This window comes from Pelophylax lessonae (genome assembly GCF_965119305.1).
Source record: "Pelophylax lessonae genome assembly, chromosome: 3".
Classification (NCBI taxonomy): Eukaryota; Metazoa; Chordata; class Amphibia; order Anura; family Ranidae; genus Pelophylax; species Pelophylax lessonae.
Window position 1 is genome coordinate 34,445,223 of NC_138770.1, and position 27,292 is coordinate 34,472,514.

General features: G+C 41.7%; 1 protein-coding gene across 1 annotated transcript in view; it reads right to left on the reverse strand.

The window, feature by feature from the left end:
• Positions 1-27,292, reverse strand: part of LOC309550280 (maltase-glucoamylase-like) — a gene marked incomplete at its 5' end in the record, with an annotated part of 526,737 nt that overhangs the window by 107,698 nt on the left and 391,747 nt on the right. Inside the window, 3 exons of the mRNA XM_082250685.1 lie at positions 880-1,048; positions 10,197-10,351; positions 17,880-18,080. Of these exons, the coding sequence (XP_082106811.1) occupies positions 880-1,048; positions 10,197-10,351; positions 17,880-18,080 (525 nt within the window). The remainder of the gene's footprint in view (positions 1-879; positions 1,049-10,196; positions 10,352-17,879; positions 18,081-27,292) is intronic.

Sequence of the window (27,292 nt, forward strand, 5' to 3'; positions counted from 1 at the left end):
GTAACCCCAAAAGTGTCAAAAATGTCAGTCAAGGGTCCGATCTGTCCGCCCCAATGTCGCAGTACCGCAAAAAAAATCGCAGATCGCGCGCCATTACGCGTTAAAAAAAAAAACAACAAAAATGACAAAAATCTTTCCCTTTGTTAGTAAACGCGATAACTTTTGCGCAAACCAATAAAAATACGCTTTTTGCGATTTTTTTTTACCAAACATAGGTAGCATAAAACAAATTGGCCGAAAATGTTAAAAAATTTTGATTTTTAAATTTTTTTGGGGGGAATTTCATATAAAAAACTGTGAAAAATATTGTTATTTTTGCAAAATTTACGCTCTTTTTTTGTTTATAGCGCAAAAAGTAAAAAGCGCACAGGTGATCAAATACCACCAAAAGAAAGCTCTGTTTGTGGGAAAAAAAGGACGTCAAATTTGTTTAGGTACAGCGTCGCACGACCGCGCAATTGTCAGTTAAAGTCACGCAGTGCCGAATCGCAAAATACCCCCTGGTCTTTTAGCAGCCAAATCCTCCGGGGCTTAAGTGGTTAAGAGAATGCTGAATCTAAAAATGTAGCAAAAATACTGACATAAAGCATTTATAAATGGCATATTGTAAAGTCTGAGCCTTCAGGAATATTATCTCCTGATGATACCTATTTTACGGTCACCTGAGAAATGTTTGCTTGGCATCAAAACAAATTTAACAGCTCTTTTTGACTTATGAAGAAAATAGAACTTAAACTGTACTCTTCTGCAATATTATGACATGTTGGGTAGTTTCTGACAGCGACACATTTAGCAAATTGAAATGTTAGTACATAAGATACATAATAAAGGGTGATTTTATATTGATGGAACTATGGATACATGTTTAATGGTACTTACTGCAGGAGGTTGGTCTTTAGCAAAGTATCCCCAGGTGTGCCAATCCAGGTCAATTCTGTATGACTCGTGCTCTGTTTCTCCAAGTCCATATATATAAGAAGATGGCAAGCGATTTGAAATTTGGATAAACATGTCTGAGAAGGTGAATCCAGGGAGCTGAGAATTCCAGCTGAAGAATAAAAAAGTCATTTGTAAAGTGCTAATTTGTACCCTTTAATGGACCCTGTTGCCTGATCTGTGTCTTAACAATACTTTCTTCTTCTTTCCTTATTCCTTCGATAGGGCTCTCCTGCACTTCTCTTTCCCTCCACTTTCCCATACCTTGGTTTCTTATCTTTTTTTTTTTTTCATATTTTCTCCTGATTTTTTTGTCCTGGAACATGCTCCCTAGAATTTTGGGCAGATTACCTCCCGGCGGTGTTGAGCCCACTTGGGCGTTTGGCAATCACTCCCATTAGGGGGGATAATTTATACCTGGTTAACAGTACCAAATTTCCGATTCCCCTTTTGTTACTTGTTTTTCTTCTTCCATTATCTTCCATGTGGTACCTTAGATTGATATCTTGGTTAATACTTTTGTGAAATATGCCACTCCTACCATCTCGATTGGTTTAACCTGTTCATGCCTCAATGATGTTAATTTCAATGCAATGTCCTTTTCTATAATCTTTTTTGGATAATTCTAATAAAAAATATTGAAAGTATAAGTAATTTGTAAATGATATGCATGGTATTCCTATAAACTGTTTCATGGGGCTATGCATTTTACACTCTTTTCATTAGTTTGATACAAAAGTGGAATCCCTGATCTTTTTTTCCTGTTCTTTTTAGGCTTCATGTACACGGGAGGTTTTAAAACCTTTCTGGAACGCTGGAACTTGGCAGCTAGTAACCAACAGTTAAAAACGTCAGTTTTGCCATGTTTAGGCGCATTTAGCGGTGTTTGTTTTTAGAAGCGTTTTTACATTGCAAAATGGTCAGAAATGTATCCCCGTTGAAAGCACCTATAAACGAAAGGCTTATAAACGTGAGGTACCGCATTTATACGTGTTTGCTGCATGCTGTTACAAGCATTTGGCATTTCAAATGCCAATAAACTTCTGTCTGATGGCATATTTTTGCATTAAAAAAAAATGCCACTAAACGTAACTGCCTCTAAATGACTATAAACATACTCAATGTACATGGACAGATAAGATAACATAGAGGAGAGTTCAGGGGCTGCTGAAAAAAATGCCCAACTGCAACTAAACGTCCGTTTATCAGCAGCAGTGTGAAATTACATGCTTACGTAATCTATCTTTCATTACAATATCTATGACAACAATTAATGTCGGTAATGGGAACCAAGACTTGGGATCCACTTTAAAGCATTAAAAAATGGCATCTTGGCCAAGTTAAAATTACCATTTATATTTTACTTCAGCTTTGACACATAATGCATGTCTAAGATTAACCACTTAAGCCCCGGAAGATTTTACCCCCTTCCTGACCAGGGGGTATTTTGCGATTCGGCACTGCGTGACTTTAACGGACAATTGCGCGGTCGTGCGACGCTGTACCTAAACGAATTTGGCGTCCTTTTTTCCCCACAAACAGAGCTTTCTTTTGGCGGTATTTGATCACCTGTGCGATTTTTTGATCACGCGCTATAAACAAAAAAAGAGCGTACATTTTGCAAAAATAGCAATATTTTTCACTTTTTTTATATGAAATTCCCCCCCAAAAAAATGTAAAAATCAAAATTTTTTAACATTTTCGGCCAATTTGTTTTATGCTACCTATGTTTGGTAAAAAAAATCGCAAAAAGCGTATTTTGATTGGTTTGCGCAAAAGTTATTGCGTTTACTAACTAAGGGAAAGATTTTTGTCATTTTTGTTGTTTTTTTTTTTTTAACGCGTAATGGCGGCGATCTGCGATTTTTTTTGCGGTACTGCGACATTGCGGCGGACAGATCAGATCCTTGACTGACATTTTTGACACTTTTGGGGTTACCAGTGACATTTCTACAGTAATCAGTGCTATATATATATATGCACTGTTACTGTAAAAATACACTGGTAGTGAAGGGGTTAACTTTATTTGAGAGGGAGGGGCTGTGTGTGTCCCTAGGGGCGTGATTCTAACTGTGATTGGCTGTGGCTTCAGCTGTATGCAGAGTGATCAACGGATCTACATAGTAGATCCATATGATCATCTCTCATACAGAGGGGAGAATGACAGGCAGCTTGTTTACACAAGCTGCCTGACTTTCTCCCTCTCCCCCGCCGATCGCAGAGTGGCCGGCGGACATCGGGTCCGCCGGTCACACGCGCGGGGGGGTCCGTGACTACGCGGGAGCGGGAGCGCGCCTCCGGCGGCGCGCGCTCGCTCCCTAGACCCTCACAAGCTAGTGACGTAGCCCTACGTCACTTTGCCTGTGAGGGGCTGACCGCCGCCGTAGATAGTCGGCAAGTGGTTAAAGAACTAGGTTGGTCAAATTTGTATTAAAAAATATAGGCACAATTGTATAAAAAACACGTATGAATTTATGAATGGATAATATTTATTAAATACACATAGAAAAAATATAACAATGAAATATATATGCATTAAAAACAAACAATGCAAGCACAGATGTGTATGCGATGAAAACAAAACCTCAATCGACAGGACCAGATAATCCGACGCGTTTCGAGGTTTTTTTATGACCTCTTCGTCAGGGATAATACTGGACAAGCTCATGCTCGTCCCATCCCGCTAAGCAATAATTGGACTCCAGTTGCCCTGAATTAAGAGGCATTGAGACTTTTCAGTCTCCTTTTCCACCTCTTGTTTGATATACACAATCAAAGGAGAAAAATCTTACCATTGAACACACGGCAATGTTTGGGTCGCAGGCCTTTCTTGTTTTTAAATCTGCAAGCTCTATGTCTTTGTGAAAACCTAACCATGTAAGTGTACCATCTATCAACAAATTTTCTACATATGATACTTTGCATGCAAAAGTTTATTTTTTTGCTTTTTTGTCGCTCTGTTAAAATGTTATATATTATATATGTCCTCTTTTAACACTTACAGATAGGATGCCAGTATTATCCCTGACGAAGGGGTCATAAAAAACCTCGAAACCCGTCGGATTATCTGGTCCTGTCGATTGAGGTTTTGTTTTCATCGCATACACATCTGTGCTTGCATTGTTTGTATTGTATTTTTAATGCATATATATTTCATTGTTATATTTTTTCTATGTGTATTTAATAAATATTATCCATTCATAAATTCATACTTGTTTTTTATACAATTGTGCCTATAAAGTCCCACCCCTAGGGGAATTTTTTTGCCAATATATGTTATTTGGGATGTGGCACACCTTATAGAGACTCACAGCAGGAACACACCCTGTATTAAAAAATATTATTGCATATTCTATAACAGCACATACATTATAAAACAGAATATTAGTTATGAGGTTCAGGTCAGAAGTGCATCCTGTGGGTTGGAAATGTGCAGTCCTGGTGAATTTTTGTAGCAAAGCCCCTGCCTGTGTGATCTTGTCTCTAGTAAATTTGGGCTTTGAATGGATATTTAAAATTGACCTACTGCTGGACAATTTTACACTCCTGCATTACTTGTGGTTTCTTAATCATTATAGTAAAACCCCAAATTGTACTCTTTTTGTCCAGTACATTTCAGCAAATCTCCCAAATTAAAAATATCCTTTTGCTGGCTAATTTTACACTGCTTAAAAGAGATGTATGTCTTTTCTTGTTTGGTTTAGATTCATACTTACCTAGGTGGATGCAGCAGCGGTCCGATGCTGCATCTGTCCCCCGGCACCCCTAACACTGAGAACAGAGCAATTGGCGGTGTCTTACCCTGCAGCAGCTGCTGCTGCCCTCTGCTCTGCCCCCTCCTCAGTCATTGAAGCGATGGACTGAGAGGCTAAGCCTGGTGCTGGTCCAGACATGTGGGCGGTGTCTTACCCTGCAGCAGCTGCTGCTGCTCTCTGCTCTGCCCCCTCCTCAGTCACTGAAGCGATGGGCTGAGAGGCTAAGCCTGGTGCTGGTCCAGGCATGTGGGCGGATCTCAAATCTATGGAGATGGCGGTGTCTTACCCTGCAGCAGCTGCTGCTGCTCTCTGCTCTGCCCCCTCCTCAGTCACTGAAGCGATGGGCTGAGAGGCTAAGCCTGGTGCTGGTCCAGACATGTGGGCGGTGTCTTACCCTGCAGCAGCTGCTGCTGCTCTCTGCTCTGCCCCCTCCTCAGTCACTGAAGCGATGGGCTGAGAGGCTAAGCCTGGTGCTGGTCCAGGCATGTGGGCGGATCTCAAATCTATGGAGATGGCGGTGTCTTACCCTGCAGCAGCTGCTGCTGCTCTCTGCTCTGCCCCCTTCTCAGTCACTGAAGCGATGGACTGAGAGGCTAAGCCTGGTGCTGGTCCAGGCATGTGGGCGGATCTCAAATCTATGGAGATGACGGTGTCTTACCCTGCAGCAGCTGCTGCTGCTCTCTGCTCTGCCCCCTCCTCAGTCACTGAAGCGATGGGCTGAGAGGCTAAGCCTGGTGCTGGTCCAGGAATTGTAGGCGGATCTCAAATCTATGGAGATGGCGGTGTCTTACCCTGCAGCAGCTGCTGCTGCTCTCTGCTCTGCCCCCTCCTCAGTCACTGAAGCGATGGGCTGAGAGGCTAAGCCTGGTGCTGGTCCAGGCATGTGGGCGGATCTCAAATCTATGGTCGTGATGACGCTTCAGCCACCAGGATGGTGTGGGAAACTGACAGGCAGACTCCTACCTGTCAGGTGAAAGCATTCGGGTGGCTGAGATGCCACCCGATTGCTCACACACACCCCCCTGCACACGTGTCCCTGTCATATTTTCTGGGCTCCCCTTGCCCATCTGTGGGTGGCAGCTGCTGGGGGAAAGAGGAGAGGAGTGGACAACATGTCCACTCTCCTCCCCTTCCTGCTGTGACCCATAAAGCAATGTCCATGAGGTCAAATTTCACAGAGGTCTGCTGTTGTAACCAGGAGTATGCAAATGATGTAGTCCTAGGTGTGTCTTGTCTTTGTAGACAAGTACTGTATTTTCAAGGGTTGACAGAGATCTGGTGAAAAGGTTTTAACTGTTATATAATAATTCCAGAACAACATACTCAAAGAGGTACTGGGGATTTTCAGACTTGCAAATGAAGTCTAGTCAGCTTAAGGAAAACTTCAAAATAGCTTTGGTGAGGCAGTTTCCGACACAGCAGGGCTTCCCAATCTTGGTTGACTGTCGTACCACGTTATATGAACTTGTAGTGAACTATACCCTTGTGCTTAAAAAAATAAACATCTGTCCTTTGTGGTTTTGGCTGCCCACTTGTTGCGGAGACATCTTCCCTCCCCTCCCTAACTTTCCATGCCATTTAAAAGCACTTGATTTCTTCATGGAAGGTTCACCATAAGGTTGTTGTAACAGAGTGTTGCCATATGGAGTTTAGGCGTAATCTCCCTTACCGTGTTGTGATGATGAGGAGATTATGTATAAATCTCCATTGTAGAGATTGTAAATATTTATGTAAATATATACATGTATGAGATATTGAGTTTTGGATTTTACATTTAGTTGAGAGATGATTGTCACTTATATGAAGGTGGGTGATTTTCAGTTGGCACTCAGTTCAAGGAACCTGTTTAACCAATCCATTTAAAATGCAGGCCTGAGCTACCAGGGGGCAACTGATATTTACATATAAACACCTACTGATAGTATTATCCTGTGATTACATCTTTGAAAGCTAGACTTTCTGGGGCCACAGGTTTCAAGGACACATCTTGCATATCTTAAGTAGCCATTTCAGAGCTACTCCACAGTGAGGAGTAAACGCACCCCCCCCCCACACAGAGAGGAGTGGTTAGAAAGAGGCGTAACTATGGGAGGGGGAAATGGTCCTATCCTGAACGAGATACGCCCAGAGAAGGGGTTGGGCATGATAGCTGAACCAATGAGAATTGCCCTATACTAGGCTATGGGAGATGGGTTTATATTAGCCAACGTGAGATAGAGTGATTTCCTGTTTGGCATGGGAGAGCGAGAGCCATCACTAGAGGTAATTATGAAGGATTAATGCCCCGTACACACGTTCAGATTATCGTACGACAAACCTCGCTTTCGACCTAGTCTCACAATAATCGGATCGTTAGTACACAGCTTTCGACAGCCGATCACGACAGTTGGTCCAACAAAATCCGAAGGGACAAACCTGAAAACTTCTGTCGTACGACATCTTCTCGAACGATAATCGTTTCGTCAGTACAGTATTCGTACGCTAAAAGTCGATCGACAAATACCACGCATGATCGGAAACAGTAAGATATTCCGCAGTGGTCAGACGTATATACATCACTTCCGTTACGTAGCTATGAAAAATACACTTGGTCAGTGAATCGTACGAAGAAAGTCGGATGGTTTTTAGGCAGAGTTGCTTTCGATTTTAGTAACATACAACAATTGCAAAACTTTAGTCGTACGATTATCGTACGATAATCGGAACGTGTGTACGGGGCATAAGGGTTTACATTGTATATTTTATTTGTGTCGGTCATAGTGTGTGTATATGAGTCTATACTCTATGCATTGTATTTGTTGAGTTAAACTAGGAATCTTTTACATTTTGTAGTATGTACAATAGTTGGATTGTTGTAAATTAAAGTGGAGTTCCACCCTATTTTTATACTTACCTCCATCTTCTCGCTCTGGGTCACCTGAAAAAGAAATGGATAATCGCATATTTTTTTTTTTTTTTACTTACCTCGTAGCGAAGAAAAAATACTTACCTTACTTCCTTCTTCCTCCTTCCTCGGCCGCGGCCCGTCGTCACTTCCTGGCTCTGCAATGATTCCTGGGAGCTGAACGTCATAGCTCCCAGGAATCATTGCGCCTGCACCGGCCCCGACGTCAGTTCCGGGTCGCGCGCGTCATCCCCTTCTAAACAGCTTCTGGGCATGCCCAGAAGCTGTAGAGGGATGACGCGCGCGACCCGGAAGTGACGTCGGGGCCGGCGCAGAGCATCGTGGGACCAAAGAAGGCGGAAGAAGACGCCGAAGGGGATCTCGCTGGCTTCAAGCTGCCCACATCTGAGATGGCAGCGCTGGACAAGACGTTTGCAAGGTAAGTATTTGTCCTAACAGGTAAGTGCAACCCGGGACAGATCAGAGGCTAGCCATTGTGGAATGCACTAGCCCTGACTGTCCCGGGGGTATTAAAAAAAAAAAAAATCCAGGGTGGAACTCCGCTTTAAGTAGGCTTTTCAACCTAGATACAAATAAATAATGGTGGTGTTAAAGTTTTCATTCAGTCACAGAACTCTCATTATTATCCCAAATATTGTCTGAGATAAATTAACTCTCATATATTTTTGGTAACACAGATAAAGTTTCACTAGTATTTTTGGCAATTTCCATGCAAAATTTCATGCTAATCTGCTGCTTCAGATTCCTGTCGTGCATTTTCGGTCAACAGCTAAGTTAACAGGTCTGCAACCCAGGCTAGTGCAGGTTAAAACATGTCAGAGCGTACATTGCAAATGGCTGTGACACTCACTGCCATAGTGCAATGTTGTGGGCATTCCAGCAATGAAATTGTCACACCTTGTACATTTGTCACTCCACATTCATAAGTGCGCTTTATATGAAGAGAGTGTGCTTTTTTTTGCACATCTTTTACAAAGTACTGGTAGTTTACTTAGCTTCCAAGGAGACGTATGTAGTACATATAGGAAAAAGACCTTAGAATATAAGATCCAAGGATGTGAAGACTTAAAAAGAACCTGTAAATGTAGAATGGTGTGAGGTGTCATTACTAATGCAAGCAGAGGGACGGAGGTCATCTGAAGTGTGGTTTATCAACTGCTTGATCTCACATAGTGGGCCTAATTTACTTATACAGTATGTAAAGTCTAGTGAAGATAGGATGAAGTGAACTGATCCTGGGCCAGTTTTCCAAAAGTGGAAAACATGCTGTATTAAGCGTGTGTGCTTTTTACTTTAGTAAACCTGTCCAGGATCACTGTACTTCATTTTTCTTCTTCACACTTCATACTTCAGTAAATCGGTCTCCCTTATGAATGCACAGTATGTAAGCAGTCAGGTAGCAACTGTCAAAGTTCAGATAACCTTGGAAGTAAAAAAAGGTTTGGTGAGGGGATACAAATCATTCATAACACAGTTATAATAATAAAGACTCAATTAACACATACATTTTTTTTTTTTAACCGCTTGCCGACCGCCGCAAGTAAATTTACTGCGGCGGTCAGCCCCGGCCAGGCAGAGTGACGTTAATCAACGTCACTAGCCTGGGAGGGTCTGGGGAGCGAGCGCGCGCCCGCGGAGGCGTGCTCCCGCGCCCGCGCGGTCACGGACCCCCCCGCGCGTGTGACCGGCGGACCCGATGTCCGCCAGTCACTCGGCGATCGTCGGGGGAGAGGGAGAAAGTCAGGCGGCTTGTGTAAACAAGCCACCTGTCATTCTCCTCGGTGTAAAAACACTGATCACACGGTTCTACTATGTAGAACCGTTGATCAGTGTCCTTACACCTCAAGCCACAGCCAATCACAGTAAGAATCACGCCCCTAGGGACACACACAGCCCCTCCCTCTCAAATAAAGTTAACCCCTTCACTACCAGTGTATTTTTACAGTAACAGTGCATATGTATAGCACTGATTACTGTAGAAATGTCACTGGTAACCCCAAAAGTGTCAAAAATGTCAGTCAAGGGTCCGATCTGTCCGCCGCAATGTCGCAGTACCGCAAAAAAAATCTCAGATCGCCGCCATTACGCGTTAAAAAAAAAAACAACAAAAATGACAAAAATCTTTCCCTTTGTTAGTAAACGCGATAACTTTTGAGCAAACCAATAAAAATACGCTTTTTGTGATTTTTTTTTACCAAACATATGTAGCATAAAACAAATTGGCCGAAAATGTTAAAAAATTTTGATTTTTACATTTTTTTTGGGGGGGAATTTCATATAAAAAAAATGTGAAAAATATTGTTATTTTTGCAAAATTTACGCTCTTTTTTTGTTTATAGCGCAAAAAGTAAAAACCGCACAGGTGATCAAATACCACCAAAAGAAAGCTCTGTTTGTGGGAAAAAAAGGACGTCAAATTAGTTTAGGTACAGCGTCGCACGACCGCGCAATTGTCCGTTAAAGTCACGCAGTGCCGAATCGCAAAATACCCCCTGGTCGTTTAGCAGCCAAATCCTCCGGGGCTTAAGTGGTTAAGTAAGTGCATTGATTTTTTTTTATACAATAACTACAATGCGTGATTTGTAATAATAAGTACTTACATAACTGTTCCAGTGCTCCGCCTTTTAATCACAACTCCAAATGGATTGTTGGCGATTTCTACATCATACAGTCTTTCTTTCTCTGTACTCGTTGGACTGCTTGGGATATTTAATGGAACTGGAACTTCATATCTTTTGTTGTTTGGATCAAATATCTGTAGATGTTAAATAGAAGTAGATAAACTTCTTTAAACACTTGTTAAAATATTAGACATTTAATTATCTATATTGTTTTATTTTAAAAAAGAATAGCGCACACATGCAAAAGAAGCTACCAAATTTGAAGACAATCCATAAATAAAAATGGGGGTTTGGTCCCACCATATGGCCTTATAGTGCTCAAGCCCACCACTGCGTCAAAGTACCCCATTATCAGTGGGTCCTACACTATCCATGAGAAAGAGATGAATCCAGCCTTTCTAACCCTTGGAGATAACACTCCTTGCTGGGAAAGATGTGCAAATGCACTACAGGGGACTCCTCCTATATCCACTTGATAGTGGACACTGATAGAGTACAGGTGTATGTGGGGGGTGGGTTGCTCAACCTCGGTAGTCTGGTCAGACTGAATACATAATAAACAAGCAAAAAAATTTGGGGGAGCATACCCATGTATTTCTAAAGCTGGTGCAGCTATGAACCAAGAGACATGTATATTAAAAAAGAATAGCGCACACATGCAAAAGAAGCTACCAAATTTGAAGACAATCCATAAATAAAAATGGGGATTTGGTCCCACCATATGGCCATATAGTGCTCAAGCCCACCACTGCGTCAAAGTACCCCATTATCAGTGGCATTATTACCCTTGCCAAGAAGTAAAGCAGCACATAGATGATTTGATTCTCTTTCCTTCCACCATGATTTCTCTCGATTTCCCCATCAACACAATCAGTGTTGATTTTGGAAATCTCCTCCTGCAGAGCTATTGTGGCCTGCTGACTGGGGGGGGGGGGCAGGGAGCCTTCCTGGCCAACAGAACACAATGATTACTGCTAGTGGCTATAGCTGCTGACAGTACTTGTATGTTTAAAATCCTACAGGCTGGTTGTACCCGAGTCGATCGTTGGATTGATTTGGGTACAATCAGCCTGCCCATACATGGATCGAATCTCGGCCCGTCCATGCTGAACCGGCTGATTTTCAATCCATGTCTGCAGCTGCTGCACTTTTGGATTGATTTGGACTTAAAATATATTGTTTCATGAGCTAGAGGGGAGTTTCATAACACACTGAGCATAAATTGTAAATAAAGTTACAAATAGCAAATGCATTAACAACTGTGTGTGACTTTTCCAAAAGGTCTCCAACCTATTGTCTGTATACAGAACCTCGACTCTCCATGCCCACAGCCCAGAAGTCAAAACATTTTCTCACCCCTATCTTGGTATGTCATTATGCACATAGCATTTACAAACGATGATATATATATATATTATATATACACACACAGTAGCTCACAAAAGTGAGTACACCCCCCCACATTTTTATTAATATTTTATTCTATCTTTTCATGTGACAACACTGAAGAAATGACACTTTGCTACAATGTAAAGTAGTGAGTGTACAGCTTGTATAACAGTGTAAATTTGCTGTCAGCTCAAAATAACTCAACACACAGCCATTAATGTCTACACTGCTGGCAACAAAAGTGAGTACACCCCTAAGGTAAAATGTCCAAATTGGGCCCAAAGTGTCAATATTTTCTGTAGCCACCATTATTTTCCAGCACTGCCTTAACCTTCTTGGGCATAGAGGTCACCAGAGCTTCACAGGTTGCTACTGGAGTCCTCTTCCACTCCTCCATGACGACATCACAGAGTTGCTGGATGTTAGAGACCTTGCGCTCCTCCAACTTCCATTTGAGGATGCCCCACAATAGGGTTTAGGTCTGGAGACATGCTTGGTCAGTCCATCACCTTTACCCTCAGCTTCTTGAGCAAGGCAGTGGGCGTCTTGGAGGTGTGTTTGAGGTCATTATCATGTTGGAATACTGCCCTGCAGCCCAGTCCCTGAAGGGAGGGGATCATGCTCCACTTCATTATGTCACAGTACATGTTGGCATTCATGGTTCCCTCAATGCACTGTAGCTCCCCAGTGCCGGCAGCACTTATGCAGCTCCAGACCATGACACTCCCACCACCATGCTTGACTGTAGGCAACACACATTTGTCTTTGTACTCCTCACCTGGTTGCCGCCACACACGCTTGACACCATTTTTGCTACATTTTAGTATAGTTCAGTGCAGAAAAAATGAATGATGTTCTATTTGTTTAATCTGGGCTGGAACACACTGGAATGGACTGCACTGGTGTGAACTATGCCATTGGAATCTATACAACCTAATGTCAATGCATTTTTGATGTAGAAAAAAAAAAACGCACTGGATTGCATTTGGTCTGAACCGGCCCTAAAACATATAAATAGTGACTTCACTGTACCCTTTTAGCAATACCCAAAAATATAATACACCGTGTAATTTCCTGAAATGTGGGCAACATACAAAAAACATAAATAGTCCGAATTGTAAAGTGTCCCAAAAAACTGAAAAGCAATGTGCAAATATTATAAATACCATGCAAAAAAATACAAACATTGCATGAAAAAATTCATAGTGTCCAGCGCTATTATTTCTTATATTAAAGTGTCCTGTGCAATCAAGTTAATTAATTCAACAATAAAGTATTCAGTGCATTTTTAAAGAGTAAAGTGTTCCATATAGTTAAACGAGCACAGGTGCAACAAAATCCACATACAATCCATGTATACATGTGGCAAAGTAGCTCATTGGACATTTTGGCATGCTGCAGGTTGCATGTTTTTTACTGTGCGTTTTGTTGCATTTTTCACTCGTTTTTTCACATGGCAAAATGTGTGTTTGATTCCGCGTTTGGAGTGCCATTACCAATTAATGGCACTGAAAGCATGACTAGTTCATTTTAGGTGTATAAAGTTGGCCATACACTATACAATGTGATTGTACAATCTCCTTTAGATTTACCAAAACTATGGAATAGGAGGACCCACCTATCTATGCATTCACTCTGTATCCTATCAGGCAGGCCCTTGCACTTTGAAAGATTGTATTAACATGCCTTATTACATTTTATATATATTTCAGCTTATGCCCATTCTATGATGAAATATGGGCCCTTGCATTTACATAGTAACGAGCTAGACTGACACCCATTCATCCACCCTGGACAGCAGACAGCTATATTTTGCATTTAGACGACATGTTAAACCACCTGTCCATTCATTTGAACACTTGACAGTTGGACATTTTGCATAGAGATTACTGACACCACCCATAAACAATTGACATTTGCTTACATTAACACATGACAACTGAATGCAGACGGGGCGACTCTGCCACAGGACACAGATTCAGATACGGGAACACCTCATATTGACACAGATGCATGGCGAAAGCAAAGCCCCTTTCATGTACTGTTCTGTCTGATATGTGCTATTGTTAATTTGACTGATGAATTGTAAACCAGTTTGGAGCAGTCTTTCCCGCTCAAATCGTGCCTTAAATATGAGCGAAACTTGCAATAAAATCAGTTGTGACTGCGCTAAGTTTGAGTGCTATGTGTCGTCATAACTCCCGGCCGGACGAGGGGAAATTCACTATCTAGGGGGGTTAGCAACTGAAAGGCTGTATATCATCGTGATTGCCTCCTGACGAGATTTGAGCTAACACACTTCGTCAGGAGTGTCCAATGTGCAGCTCCAGAGAGTTTAACATGTGGCCGAGCCCATCTGGAGGGATGCTGGGTATGAAGTGCAAACATAACAGCTGTGGCAGCTTACATTGACAAGCCAAACAAATGCACGCGCTGATGCCATGCAAACCTAGTCGATGGGTGAAGGGTGTGTGCTAATGAGGTCAGCTGGTAAACTCCTTCTGTGTCTTACTGGCTCTTCCATCCCAAATCTACATACTAGGAAGTCATGAAGCTTTCTATGGAACACAGCATGAGCTAAGGTAAGGCCTTGTTCTGAAAATCTAAGAAAGCTTTTATTTTTCTGCAGCCAATGTATGTTAATGGTATATTGATACATGGGGAGCTTCGATTTTAGGGAAAAAAAAAATTAACATAGCCTTTAATAAAATAAATTATAGCACTTGAAACTTTATATCTTTGCAATGAGTAAAGTGTCCCATATAGTTAAAAACTAAATACAAAATAAAATTGCAGAGCATTTTGTTTTTTTCGTTGGTGTGGAGACACGCAGTATTGTTGGCAGCTACCCCCAGTGTGATTATTTATTATTAGTGAGGTGATGGCGTGCTATCTGTGCTTATATGTTTTTGTCCCATATAGCTAAACAAGCTCAGGTGCAACAAAATCCACGTGCAAACAAAGTTTATCCAGGAAAAAGTGCTTGTGTTCCAAAATAAATCTCTCCTCCAATCTGTGCGAACACATTTGTTTGCATGTGGAATCTGTTGCACCTGAGCTCGTTGAACTATTTAGGGCACTTTACTCATTGAAATGCACTAGATATTTTATTGAATATACTGTATGAATATGATTGCACAAGACACTAATATAATAAATTATAGTACTGGATACATTATGAATTTTTCATGCAATGTTTTTATTTTTTGTATAGAATTTGTAATACCATATATACTTGAGTATAAGCCGACCCGAGTATAAGCCGAGACCCCTACTTTTACCACAAAAAGATGGGAAAAATCATTGACTCGAGTATAAGCCTAGGGTGAGAATGCAGGGCGGCGGGCATGGTACAGGAGAATGCAGGGTGACTGGCATGGTGCAGGAGAATGCAGGGTACTGGCATGGTGCAGGAGAATGCAGGGTACTGGCATGGTACAGGAGAATGCAGGGTACTGGCATGGTACAGGAGAATGCAGGGTACTGGCATGGTGCAGGAGATTGCAGGGTACTGGCATGTTACAGGAGAATGCAGGGTACTGGCATGATGCAGGAGAATGCAGGGTACAGGCATGGTGCAGGAGAATGCAGGGTACTGGCATGGTACAGGAGAATGCAGGGTACTGGCATGGTGCAGAAGATTGCAGGGTACTGGCATGGTGCAGGAGATTGCAGGGTACTGGCATGATGCAAGAGGATCCGGGGTTGTGGGCATACTACAGGAGATGCAGTGCTGTGGGCATGGTACATGTGGACCATGCCCGCAGCACTGCATCCCTCGTAGTGTGCCCGTAGCCCATGGCAGGTAGTGCAGCTGTTTCACTTACCTGTTCCAGAGGCGCCTTCATTTTAAAAATGGCACCGCCCGGCGCCGACACGTCATTGCGCACGCGCCGCCGCCGCTCGTATACTTTCGGCTATTCCCGGCCTCTCCCGAGCGGCGCCGGGAATAGCCGAAATTACACGAGCGGTGGCGGCGCGTGCGCGGTGACATGTATGCGACGGGCGGCGCCATTTTTAAACCTTAAACCCGTCGGAGCGGACAGGAAAATTTCTTTTTTTTCCTTGACTCGAGTATAAGCCGAGGGGGACGTTTTCAGCACAAAAAAATGTGCTGAAAAACTCGGCTTATACTCGAGTATATACGGTATTTGCAAATTGTTTTTCAGTTTTTTTTGGACTCTTTTCAATTTGGACTATTTAGGTTTTTTATTTTTTTTGTATTTTGCACAACTTCCAGGAAGTTATTTGTATTATATTGTTGGGTATTGATAGAAATGGACAGTGCAGTCACCATTTATAGGTTATATTTTTAGTAACAACAGTTTTCCCCCATTTACAGATATATATTTTTTGTTTGTTTGTTTCTTAGGGGACTTTTTGGCTGGTATCTAAGTCTGGTTACAAAGCTAAAATGATACAAGGAAATTAACTAGTTACTAGTTACAAGAGCTCTGCTTGCTCTAGATTTCACTAAATACATTTGTTGTAAATTGTAATATAGTAAATACATCGAAATGAGTTTAAGGTGTGTCTGAGGTAAATTCAATACAAATAAACTTTAAATTTGTGGTACCAACATCCCTTAACTTGGATAGAAGTAAAACTCTGAGTTTGCAGAGTACTCGTATAGACGAGAGAGGGGAGGGCTTGGTTAAACCAATTTGGGTGGGACTTTACCGGTACCAGTCAGAAAGATGAATAGAAAAAGGGGTTTAAAACATTGTAGCTTTATTCAAAAAGTTAAAAAATTAATCTTGTAAGAAAACTTTGATGAATGTTGTAATACATAGGAACATGAAAGCTCTCGCTCTGTCTCCCTGTAGCCTATCTTCCTCCGGTTTGGAGGTCTGGACTAGTTGGAGGCTCGGTGTTGATTATCCCTGCCCTGCTTTCGCATACGGCTTGCTATATTGCCAGACCAGCTGCAGCAATATACAAACTTTCTGCAGGTATATATATATATAAAAAATTTATTTTTTTCCCCCGTTTTTCGTTTTTCTTTTCCTTGTTAATATACACTGCAGCTCTTATTATCCATATGCTGACTAAACTGGATTAAATAGCCCTGATTATTGTTTCATATCTTATCCCTATGTATATTGCCTTGCAGAGGTGTTACCTGCTCAGCAGGCGATTCGCAGTTGTCCTCCCCACGTTCTCTTCTACAAAATATGCTATGATATTCTGAATGTATCACATATGAAGATATTATCCTACTAAATCCCCATTAAAGTATTTTATGCCTTGTTTGGTTGATTTGCATGTTGCATGCACTCTGGACACCATACATTGTGACCTATCATATAGCTATATGTTTTACTTCTTATATCAATACCCGCTCCCGCACCCGTCCCCCCCAGCATGTATCTGCGCCCCCGTTTGCCCCCACACGTGCACGCTCCAGTGGTTGGAGCTCTCTCAGCAGTAAAGGGTTTCTTTTTCCCTGGGGACCCGCACGGTATCTGGCATGTATCACCATTCATATGTGAACCTACATGTTGTTTAACATTACTTTCTTTGTTCCATGTCTCATGCAGTACTACGACCATTATTATATTGTACTAAATGCCCCTGAAGAAGCCTCCGGCGAAACATGTTGGGCGCTGAATGCTGCCAGAGTGGATGAACCAATGGCATATTCACTTTGAGCAACTATCGGCCAATTGATGCTATATGGTCCCATATGTATATGCATATCTGTTCATATGATACATTCTACTGTCTATGTATATATGTGGTTTTTTTATGACTTTCATGTTCCTAGGTATTACAACATTCATCAAAGTTTTCTTACAAGATGAATTTTTTTAACTTTTTGAATAAAGCTACAATGTTTTAAACCCCTTTTTCTATTCATCTTTCTGACTGGTACCGGTAAAGTCCCACCCAAATTGGTTTAACCAAGCCCTCCCCTCTCTCGTCTATACGAGTACTCTGCAAACTCATAGTAAATACATCATGAGGGGAATTTACTAAGAATGGAGCAGAGAGAATCTGGAGCAGCTGTTCATGGTAACCAATCAGTTCTAGATTTCATTTTCAAAGCTTAACTGAAGAAGCTGAAGCTAGAAGCTGATTTGTTACTTTGCACATCTGCTCCAGTTTTAGTATAATGTTTAGACAAATATTATGAAACAAATAAAATACATTGAGATTATAATTTTGAGGAGTTTATATTATATTAATTTATAAACTAAATGTGTAAAATGTCATATGTGATAGCTCTTTCAACTGTTTCTCTAAAATAATAACAATGTAACTCAACGTTACCTTAAACTGCAGCATATTATCTTCATGGAAGGTGACAGTCAGACGAAGGTCATTTATTGATGGAGAGCTATCATAACGTGCAGATGCAGTAGGGTTCCCTAAATTTGCTGTTATTCCAGTAGCAGTGTTTTGAATATTGCTGGCTGTATATCCAAAGTTATCCGGATAGAAGCAGTATGGTACTTTAGGATTACTAGAGCTCTATAAGCAAAACAGCAAGACAGAAAAAACAAAGTAGTAAGTAAACTAGTGACATACTGGTGGCTTCTTGACACAAACAATGTTAAAGAAGAATTCCAGATACAAATATTTTAGACGATTGTAACTATGCATATACCATAATTGGCTGATGTCCCTGGAAGCTGGAAATCACTGAAGTAGACACAGGTACGCCAGTGATCTTCATTTGCTTCTGTGTCCTTTACAGAGCCACTGCACTTAAGCCCCGTACACACGAGTAGAAATTTGGCCGGGAAATTTCGCCCGACGACCGATCTGCCGATTTTCGGCTTGTTAGTATGGTGCTTCCGACAACCGACTCTGACTTTTCGGCCGAAAAAATCCTGGTGTGCAGGCTATATAATTTTTGTCGACCGTCAAAACACGTCCGATTTTCATCTCATTAGTACAGATTTCGATGGGGAAAAATCTTATGAGCAAGACTAGGCATGCTCAGAGATGAAAGAACACAAAGAAAGCAATCCAACACATGACTTCACTTCCGAAGAAGAATTCTGTCGTACGGGAAAATTTGTGTGCAGTCTAGAGCACATTCCAACCAACAGACACCACTCTGGACAAAAGACGGACGACCGGTTGGCGGAAATTTGTTGCGTGTCTACGAGGCTTTACTGTTTACTAAACAGAGGAGGTCAGTTGCTCAGCACAGGCAGCATTCGGAGAAAGCTTTGCATTTTATGAATGAATGCAAAACATTCTCTTATTGAATGAGATGGAGAACCAAAATGATAACACTGCTGTCTCCACCTCATCCAACCGGAGAACACTTTGCATTCAATCAGAGAATGCAAAGCCTTCTTTAAATGCTGCCCATGCTGAGCAGCTGACCTCCTGTGTTCCTGAACGCTTGCCATGGGTCCTGGAAGCAAGGGTAAAAGGTAAAAACTGTATTGAGGTGTAGGAACTAGGGATGAGTTTAAGGTTCAGCTTAAACACAAGTTCAGTGGTCTGATTGGTGGGAACTGAACATAATGTATAATAGCGCTATTACTTATGCTATTATACATGGAAGCTTCCTGTTGTCAATGGGGGTTATGCTCGTCTTACTCCCTTTCCTGGCCTTCCAGACTGTATTCTGGAAAGGGGTCCAGTATGGATTTATTTAAGAATTTTGCATTTTGTTTCCCCTTAAAATTTAAAACAGACATAAAGGACCTGATATGAATAGGGGGGAACCCAATAAGAGTGCACGATCATCTTTCTCCTTTTCCTGGCCTGCTTGCTGGAAAAGGGTCTGGTATGGATTCTTTCTTGAATTTCACATGGGGTTTTCCCTTAATTTTTAAACCAGACCTGAAGGGTCTGGTGTGAATAAGAGGGAACCCCTACACCATTTTTTTCTTATTTATGTGTGGGGGTCCCCCGTTAACCACTATACCAGACTCTTATCTAGGATATGGGTCTAGTGTAGATGTATGAAATTCCCAGCTGCTTTATTTGCAGAATGAAGTGCCCGGGAGATGTAATTTTGCTAGCAATTAAAACACATTTTTTTCTTTATAAATGTCAGTGTTGCTGTATAAGGATTTATACATCACACAGATGTGCGTGGCCAGTTTAGGAAAGTGGAAAAATATTGCTGGATTCATAAGGTTAACTTATTAGTATTGCTATGCTAAAATACTGGTATTGTTTTAAGTAATCTGGTTCCCAGGCAGGCAGCTTCCACACCCTAGGATCTCCATGGTCTCCCTGGCTTGTAATGTAATGTAACAAAAATTTAAATTGAACTGCTAAAAAGTTCCAGAAAGGATTTTATTCCAATAAAGTTAGAGAGCATTACTAAGAGTATGTGTTTCAGGTGTTCAAAAATGCTCCCTTCATCAGGGCTTGAGAATGACAAAAATATACTGTAAATGGACTAGAAGTGCACAGGATCTTTAATGGTATTTATCAACCTCACTCCTTTTTTTTTTTTTTTTTCAATAAAAAGCTTTATTGATAATAATTAAAACAAACATATGCAACAATGTAACAAAGCATATTAAAACATGTCAAATACAAGGTATGAAAATGGTGTGACAGGTATCGATTTCATCTAAGAGCTGGTTATGATCAAATAAAGTGACTTAACAATGAAACCGATACCAATTGAATGGTGCTGGGTACATAAACCTGAATAGGGTAGGCCAAGGCCTACGCCGGCGGCTCAGAAGCCGCATGAGAAGGAAAGAAGAAAAAAGAGTAGAAGAGAGTAAGAGAGGGGGAAGTGAAGGTGAGTGATGAGAGCGTTTGGAGGGGGGGGGGGGAGCGTGGGAAGGGGAATGGTAAGTTACAGGGATGTGAGACCAGAGTAAACCGACTAAAGATCACCAATGGAATATCTAAATATCGATGTCTGTGTTGTGGGTAGGATAATCATGATTTAATTTCGAGTCAATGAGTAAAGAGATTTGTGTATGTGTCAGACAAGGTGAATTCTATCCATGGTCGCCAAGTCTTATGAAAAGCCGAGTCATTTTCTTTTTTAATAGCAACAATCTCTTCCATCTCGTATAACATTTTAACTTTATCGAGCCATTCTTTTGTCGATGGTTTAGTTTGGAAATTCCAGCGAAGGGGTATGACCGCCTTGGCTGCGTTGAGCAGGTGTCTGGAAAGAGATTGTTTGTATCTCTTATAAGAGAAGTTGTGTATGTGCAAAAGACAGCAAGCAGCATCTAGAGTGAGAGTGGTATTGGTAATGTATTTAATGAAATGTATGACTTCTTTCCAGAACTCTTGGATAACGGCACAGGACCACCATAAGTGTAGGAAAGTACCTTTTTCTTTTAGACACCTCCAGCATCTGTCAGAGTTCCGTGGTGACCACACCTTTAGTTGTACTGGGGTGAGATACCAATGCGTCAAAATTTTGAATGAGGTTTCCTGAACTTTTGTGCTCAGAGAACACTTGTGTGTGAAAACGCAAGCCTTCTCCCAATTTTTATCCGATATACTGCAATTGAGATCTCTTTCCCAGGTTAGTTTATATTTATCTGACGACCTCCTAGAGGTCTGGGATAGCCATTTATAGGCCTGAGATGTGGTTTTAGGACAAGGTGTTTTGCGGTCGCAAACCTCCTCAAATGCTGTCGGTGGAGTATTCAGAAGGAACTTATGCTTTTGGTTTCGAACAAAGTCATGCAATTGCATATAATTCCAAAAGGAAATGCTGTAGCCTTTAGGTTGCATCCTGTTAAAGTCATCGAAAGAGAGTAGACATGATTGCTTTAAACAATCCTTGAGACGCAGTAGCGTGTGTGTTTGTTGGGTATTTACTGTCTTTGCTCTGAGATCCACGCCCGGAGCAAAATCTGGGTTATTTGTAATAGGGGTCATAATCCCGTATTTTGACACAAGTTGACATTCAGGAGCTATACGGTTAAAAATATCTAGTGTGGTGGAGATCAGGGGGTGTCGCCTGACTTCTGAGGGGTAATTACTAGGGTTGGTCCATATTAGATTGTGAATAGAAAATTTTGAACAACTCTTCTCTAAATCTACCCAATCCTTTTGTTGGGAATGACAGTGCCAATCCACAACCCTAGTGATGTGTGTGGCTTGATAATACTTAAGAAAATCTGGCAAGCCAATGCCTCCTTTGGGCTTGGAACGTTGTAAAGCCTGCAGATTAATTCTAGGTCTTTTAAGTGCCCATAGAAATTGTCTTTGGATAGTAAGTAGTTTGCGAAAAAAGCTATTAGGGATTTTGATCGGGAGAGCGTGCAAAAGGTATATTAACCGTGGTAGAATTACCATCTTTAGAATCGCTGCTCTCCCAAACCACGAGAAGTTTTTGGAGTTCCAGCTCCTAAGATCTTTACTTATGGTAGACAACAAAGGTGTAAAATTGACCTCAAATATAGTCTCAATTTTAGGGGTCAGTTGAATTTCTAAATATTTTAACGATTTGGGTACCCATTTGTACAGGCAAATGCTGCGAGTAAGTGCCTTGATGTCGTCCGGTAAGGAGACATCCATCGCTTCAGACTTGGAATGGTTGACTTTAAAATTGGAAAGAAATCTAAATTTTTGGAATTGGAGATTAAGGTTTGGTATTGAAATGTGAGGCTGGGTGATATAGAACAACAGATCATCTGTGTAAGCAGAGACCTTGTATTCTTTGTCTTTAACACGGAATCCATGAATCTCTGGATCAGCAATTACGTGTCTTATCAATGGCTCAAGAGCTAGGATAAATAGAATAGTGGACAGCCCTGTCTTGTCCCATTTTTTAAATGTAGAGGTGTAGAGAATACATTGTTTACTTTAACCTTTGCTATTGAGTCCGTGTATAGGGCCCCGATCCATCCCATCATATTGTCTCCTAATCCTAAGTGGCGACAGGTGGCCAGGAGATAATCCCAGGCCACTCTGTCAAATGCTTTTTCAGCATCGGTTGAAAGAATCAGTCCTTCCATGTTATTGGTCTTCGCTTCATGCAGCAGGTTGAGGGATTTGATATTGTCTCTAGCCTCCCTTCCAGGCATGAAACCTACCTGTTCTGGGCCTATGATAAGATGCAGGAGGGGCCTAAGTCTGTTTGCTAATATCTTAGCCATAAGTTTAACGTCTAAGTTAAGGAGTGAAATTGGCCTATAGCTGGCGCATAATGTAGGGTCTTTGTCTTTTTTGGGGATAACCGTGATGTGGGCTGTTAGAAATTCGGGAGAGGGTTTAGCTTGTTTAGAGAGAGTATTCAGAGCTTTCGTTAAAGGGATGGCTAATATCGATTGTAAGGTTTTGTAGTATTGGGAAGTTAGACCATCGGGTCCCGGGCTTTTACCGCACTTCAGGGAATTAATTGCTTGCTGCACCTCCTCTAATGATATATCTTTTTCCATTTGGGCAATATCTGATTGTGAAAGACTGGGGAGGCCGCTTTCTTTTATGTACTGTGCAATTAGGGAGTCTCTGGGGCCTTTTAAATTTGCAGGGCGGGTTTGTGGGGGAAGATTATACAAGCTTTCATAAAAGGAGCGGAACGATTCTGCAATGAATCTGGGTTCATGTAGTCTGTTGTTCTGCTTATCTCTCATAAAGGGAATGTAAGAAGCAGCTTGAAGCTCTTTAAGAGCCCTGGCAAGGAATTTACTGCTCTTATCACCATGTTCATAATAGATTGCTCTATTAAAATAAATTGATCGTTTGGTTTTGTTATTGAGAATATCTGTAAGAGCTTTCCTTGTTTCAGACAATTCCTCCATGAGGGATTGAGCTAGAGAAATTTTGTGTTGTGCCTCTAGCCTAGCGATTTTGGAAACCAGATCACTCACCAACTTTTCTTTTTCCTTTTTCTTTCTGGCACCGAATTTGATAAATTCTCCTCTAACAACACTCTTATGTGCTTCCCAGATTGTAATCGGTGAAACCTCAGGGGACTTTCCTTGTTTCAGACAATTCCTCCATGAGGGATTGAGCTTACTCCTATCCTCTCTTTATTACTGCACTCATCAACCCAAGCTCATTTTGAACCCACAGTCCCTTCATATAAATCACACATATTGCCTCCCTAACCCTTCTGCTTCTCCTAACGTCTGGAGATATATCATCATGGCCCTGCATCATTTACCTTTGACCAAACACCCAAAAGCCCCTAATTCGCTGGCAGCAGCCACAATCCACACAATCTAGTTGCTATTCCTTGACTTCCCAGAACCAGCCTAACCTTCTCATGTGCCCTTTGGAATGCCTGCTCAACCTGTAACAGATTCACCTCTGTCCATGCCCTTTTATCACTAATTCCTTTAACCTAGTTGCTGTGAATGAAACCTGGCTTCAAGAATTTCACTGTTCCTCTCCTGTCATCCTCTTCCATGGTGGTCTCCTCTGGACTCTCCCAGCATGGAAGGGAGGTGTAGTTGGAATCCTTCTATCTCACCAAAGAACCTTTCAGGTTATTCACTTACCTACCTCTATATCATTCTCCTCGTTTAAAGCCTACTGTATTCATCTATTTTCTCCAGTTTCTTCAACAATCACTGTGATCTATTGGCCTCCTAGACTGGTGTCAAGCTTCCTCGATTAATTCTCTGCCTGGCTACCCTAGTTTCTCTCTTCTTCAATTCCCACAAATATTCTTGGCAACTTCAACATTCCTGTTAACGTTAACACTCCGGCTACTTTAAACTAGCTGGAGTTGCTATGGGATCCCATCGCTGATCTGCATCTCGCTCTCCAAGGAAGCTCCAAGCCTCCCTGGACCCAAAACATCCTCAAGCATCCATAAACGTGGATGTTATGTCTCGCCTGTCCCTGCTCATGAAGACATAATGGACTGACCACCTCTCTACAAGCAGAAGACACTTCCCCCTTCACTCTCCTAGAGCATCCTCATGGGACTTCCACCCTATCAAAACTATACCCTGAAACCTCAGGTCTAATTGCAATATTAAATTACGTATTTTCGCTTAGCCTTTCCTCATATACGATATGTGAATTTATCCAAATTTCCCTATGCCACTTTCCTCCCCCACCCCCCCTTCCCTTTTACCCTTCCCCCTTACCCTTCCCCCATGCCTACCCTTTTCTCTACCCTAATCATATTTTCTCTTTCACATATGTTTATATGTTTTACGGTTTATATTTTTGTGTAGCCTGAGTCACTGTGTCCAATTACGTACATAGTGCCTCACCGCTCACTCAGGTTCAATTTGTTGATTGTTTTTGCCCCATTACTTGCATCTACTTTTACTTCCTAACCTACTTACTGCCTTGGCTGGTTTAATGGCTGTTTGCCCCCCCCCCCCCTCCACGCCCATGCAGTAATGTTCACACTGAAGTTTATTAGTTGTTCACGAAATGTTGCAGGATGCCCCTGCTGGCACCTTTCTTCACTACTGTTGGCCCATTTGTCAGATATGTTCCAGGGGACCACATACAGCTACCTAGGTCTCCTGCGGCATACCATTATCGGGTTCTGCTATCTAACACATTTGATTATCTTGTTATGTTGGCTGTAAGAATGCTCCACCCACTAAGTCCACATATATCTCAGTAGGGTATTCCACAGACCCATCTTTGTCATTGGTAGTTATTTTGCTGACTTACCAGTGGACATCTTTTCCACCCCATTAAGTGACATTTAGGTCTTTCTTGACCCTACTTAGTTTCTCTCTTGTGCCCCTTCCTCCCCCTCCTCCTTCTTTAACCCTTTGCTGTGGTCCCCTCTACTATTATTGTCTCTTCCCTCTCTTACCTACACCCTTCCCCTACCCTCACTTCACCTTTTATACCTCCCCTCTAGGGGCATGTTGGCAGACCTCAGGCCATCAATTCTAGATAGTCCTTATACCTTCTCTACCTTGGTTATGGCCCCGCTAAACATTCTTGCACTCAATGTCCAGGGCCTCAAAACCCCCAACAAGCGCACCAAGGCTTTTCATTCTTTTACATCCGCTAAGGCACATGTGAGTTGTTTACAGGAGACACATTTTACAACTCAGTCCACGTCTAAATTCTTTGGCTGCCAATATCCTCAAGCGTTTACAGCCTCAGCATCCTCTAAAATGAGAGGGGTGCTCATTGCATTCCATCGCACTACTCCCTTTATACTCCTGGCGGAGATCAGGGACCCAGATTGTCGCTACCTCATCCTGACTGGGCAACTACTTGATAGCGAAGTTGCAATAGTTTCATACTATGCCCTCAACAAGCACCCACCCTCATTTCTTTTCCATCTGCTAACAGTTCTTGATTCACATAAAAGAGGCACCCTCTTAATCTGTGGTAACTCTAAGCAAGATTTTTACCCATTCCTTGATGAATCCCCAGTCTCCTGGTCATACCCGCCTCTCTTTTTAGCAACTCCTTAACTAATTTTTGCTCTCAGATGCCTTGAGAGAACAAAATCCTGCCAATATGCCCACATCTGCATAAGGTATTTTCCTGCATAGATCACATCTTTCTAACAGTTGGTTCCTCCCTTCTTCTGGCCACATATATTTTCCCAATATCCTGGATGGACCACAATGCGGTACCCATCTCACTTTTCTCTCTCACTCTCATCCCTAGGCCAACTTACACCGCCTGGTATATTAATAAGAAACTTCTGGCCAATCCAACCTATTGGTTGGACATTGAAACGGCCCTCAAAGACTACATAACAAATAATATGTCTATTGACACATCTCCCCTAACCTTAAGGGTAGCCCACAGGCCAGTCATCAGAGGGGTATGTATCAGTCAAGCTTTCTATCACTGTAAGGAGAAATGCCTCCAACACAAACATTTGGAGGATACCTTCTTTAAAGCCTCAGTGGCTTTCCAATTCTGCCCCTCTCCCGAATCTAAAAGTGATCTTGAAAAATCATGCCTAGAACTGGACCTTTTTTTGACAGAAGTGGCAGAAAAAAACCTGCAAAGATCTAGGCACACTTTTTACATGAAGTCGAACAAACCTGACACTTTCTTGGCCCTAGCCCTTTGCAGAGCCAAACATACCCCCGAACCCATTAGGCTTAACCCTCCTCCTATGTTAGCTTTCTGTTACTATCCATGATGTTAACGGGTCGGTTTTGACCCGTGTCTTAAATCAGCCATAAAATACCCTCTGAACAATTATTTATCATCCAATTTGTTTCTTACCTCTTGGTTACCTTGTTAGGCTTCTTTATCCTTGAAAAAAATTGGTTTTAATATTTTTGGTGTGACCCCCTTAGACCTTTCTTTTGTTAGCATACCTCTCATTTTCAAATTTAAAAAATGGTAAAATAAACCAGCAACTCTGAAATGTATTGGTCCCGTGTTTCTTTACTTTATTTAGAGAAGCAGACAAGCAGGCAAAGAGATAGGCCCCTCCTTAACTACAGCTCACAGGGTTGAGAGGGGATTGGCTGACAGTGTTACTAAGCAGAGAGAGTGTTTATGATTTCAGTTTTGGCACTTATTAGTGTCCTAAAATCCTATATTATAACTGGGTCAGAATTGACCCTAACACCATGAACGTCTTAATTTTCACCACAGTATTTTAGTGAAAGGGATTATTTTTCTATTACATTGTTTAAATAGAGGTTCCTGACAAAGTAAAAAAATCTTGATGCAATAAACAAATTTATGTGATACTTCTAGACATTTAAAACCTGAAACGGGTCGGTTCTGACCCTAACACAAGAGGAGGGTTAAACTATCTGCTAATACGTACTCCAGCAACCCCCTAAAAATCATAAGGGAATTCCACAGACGCCTCGCAG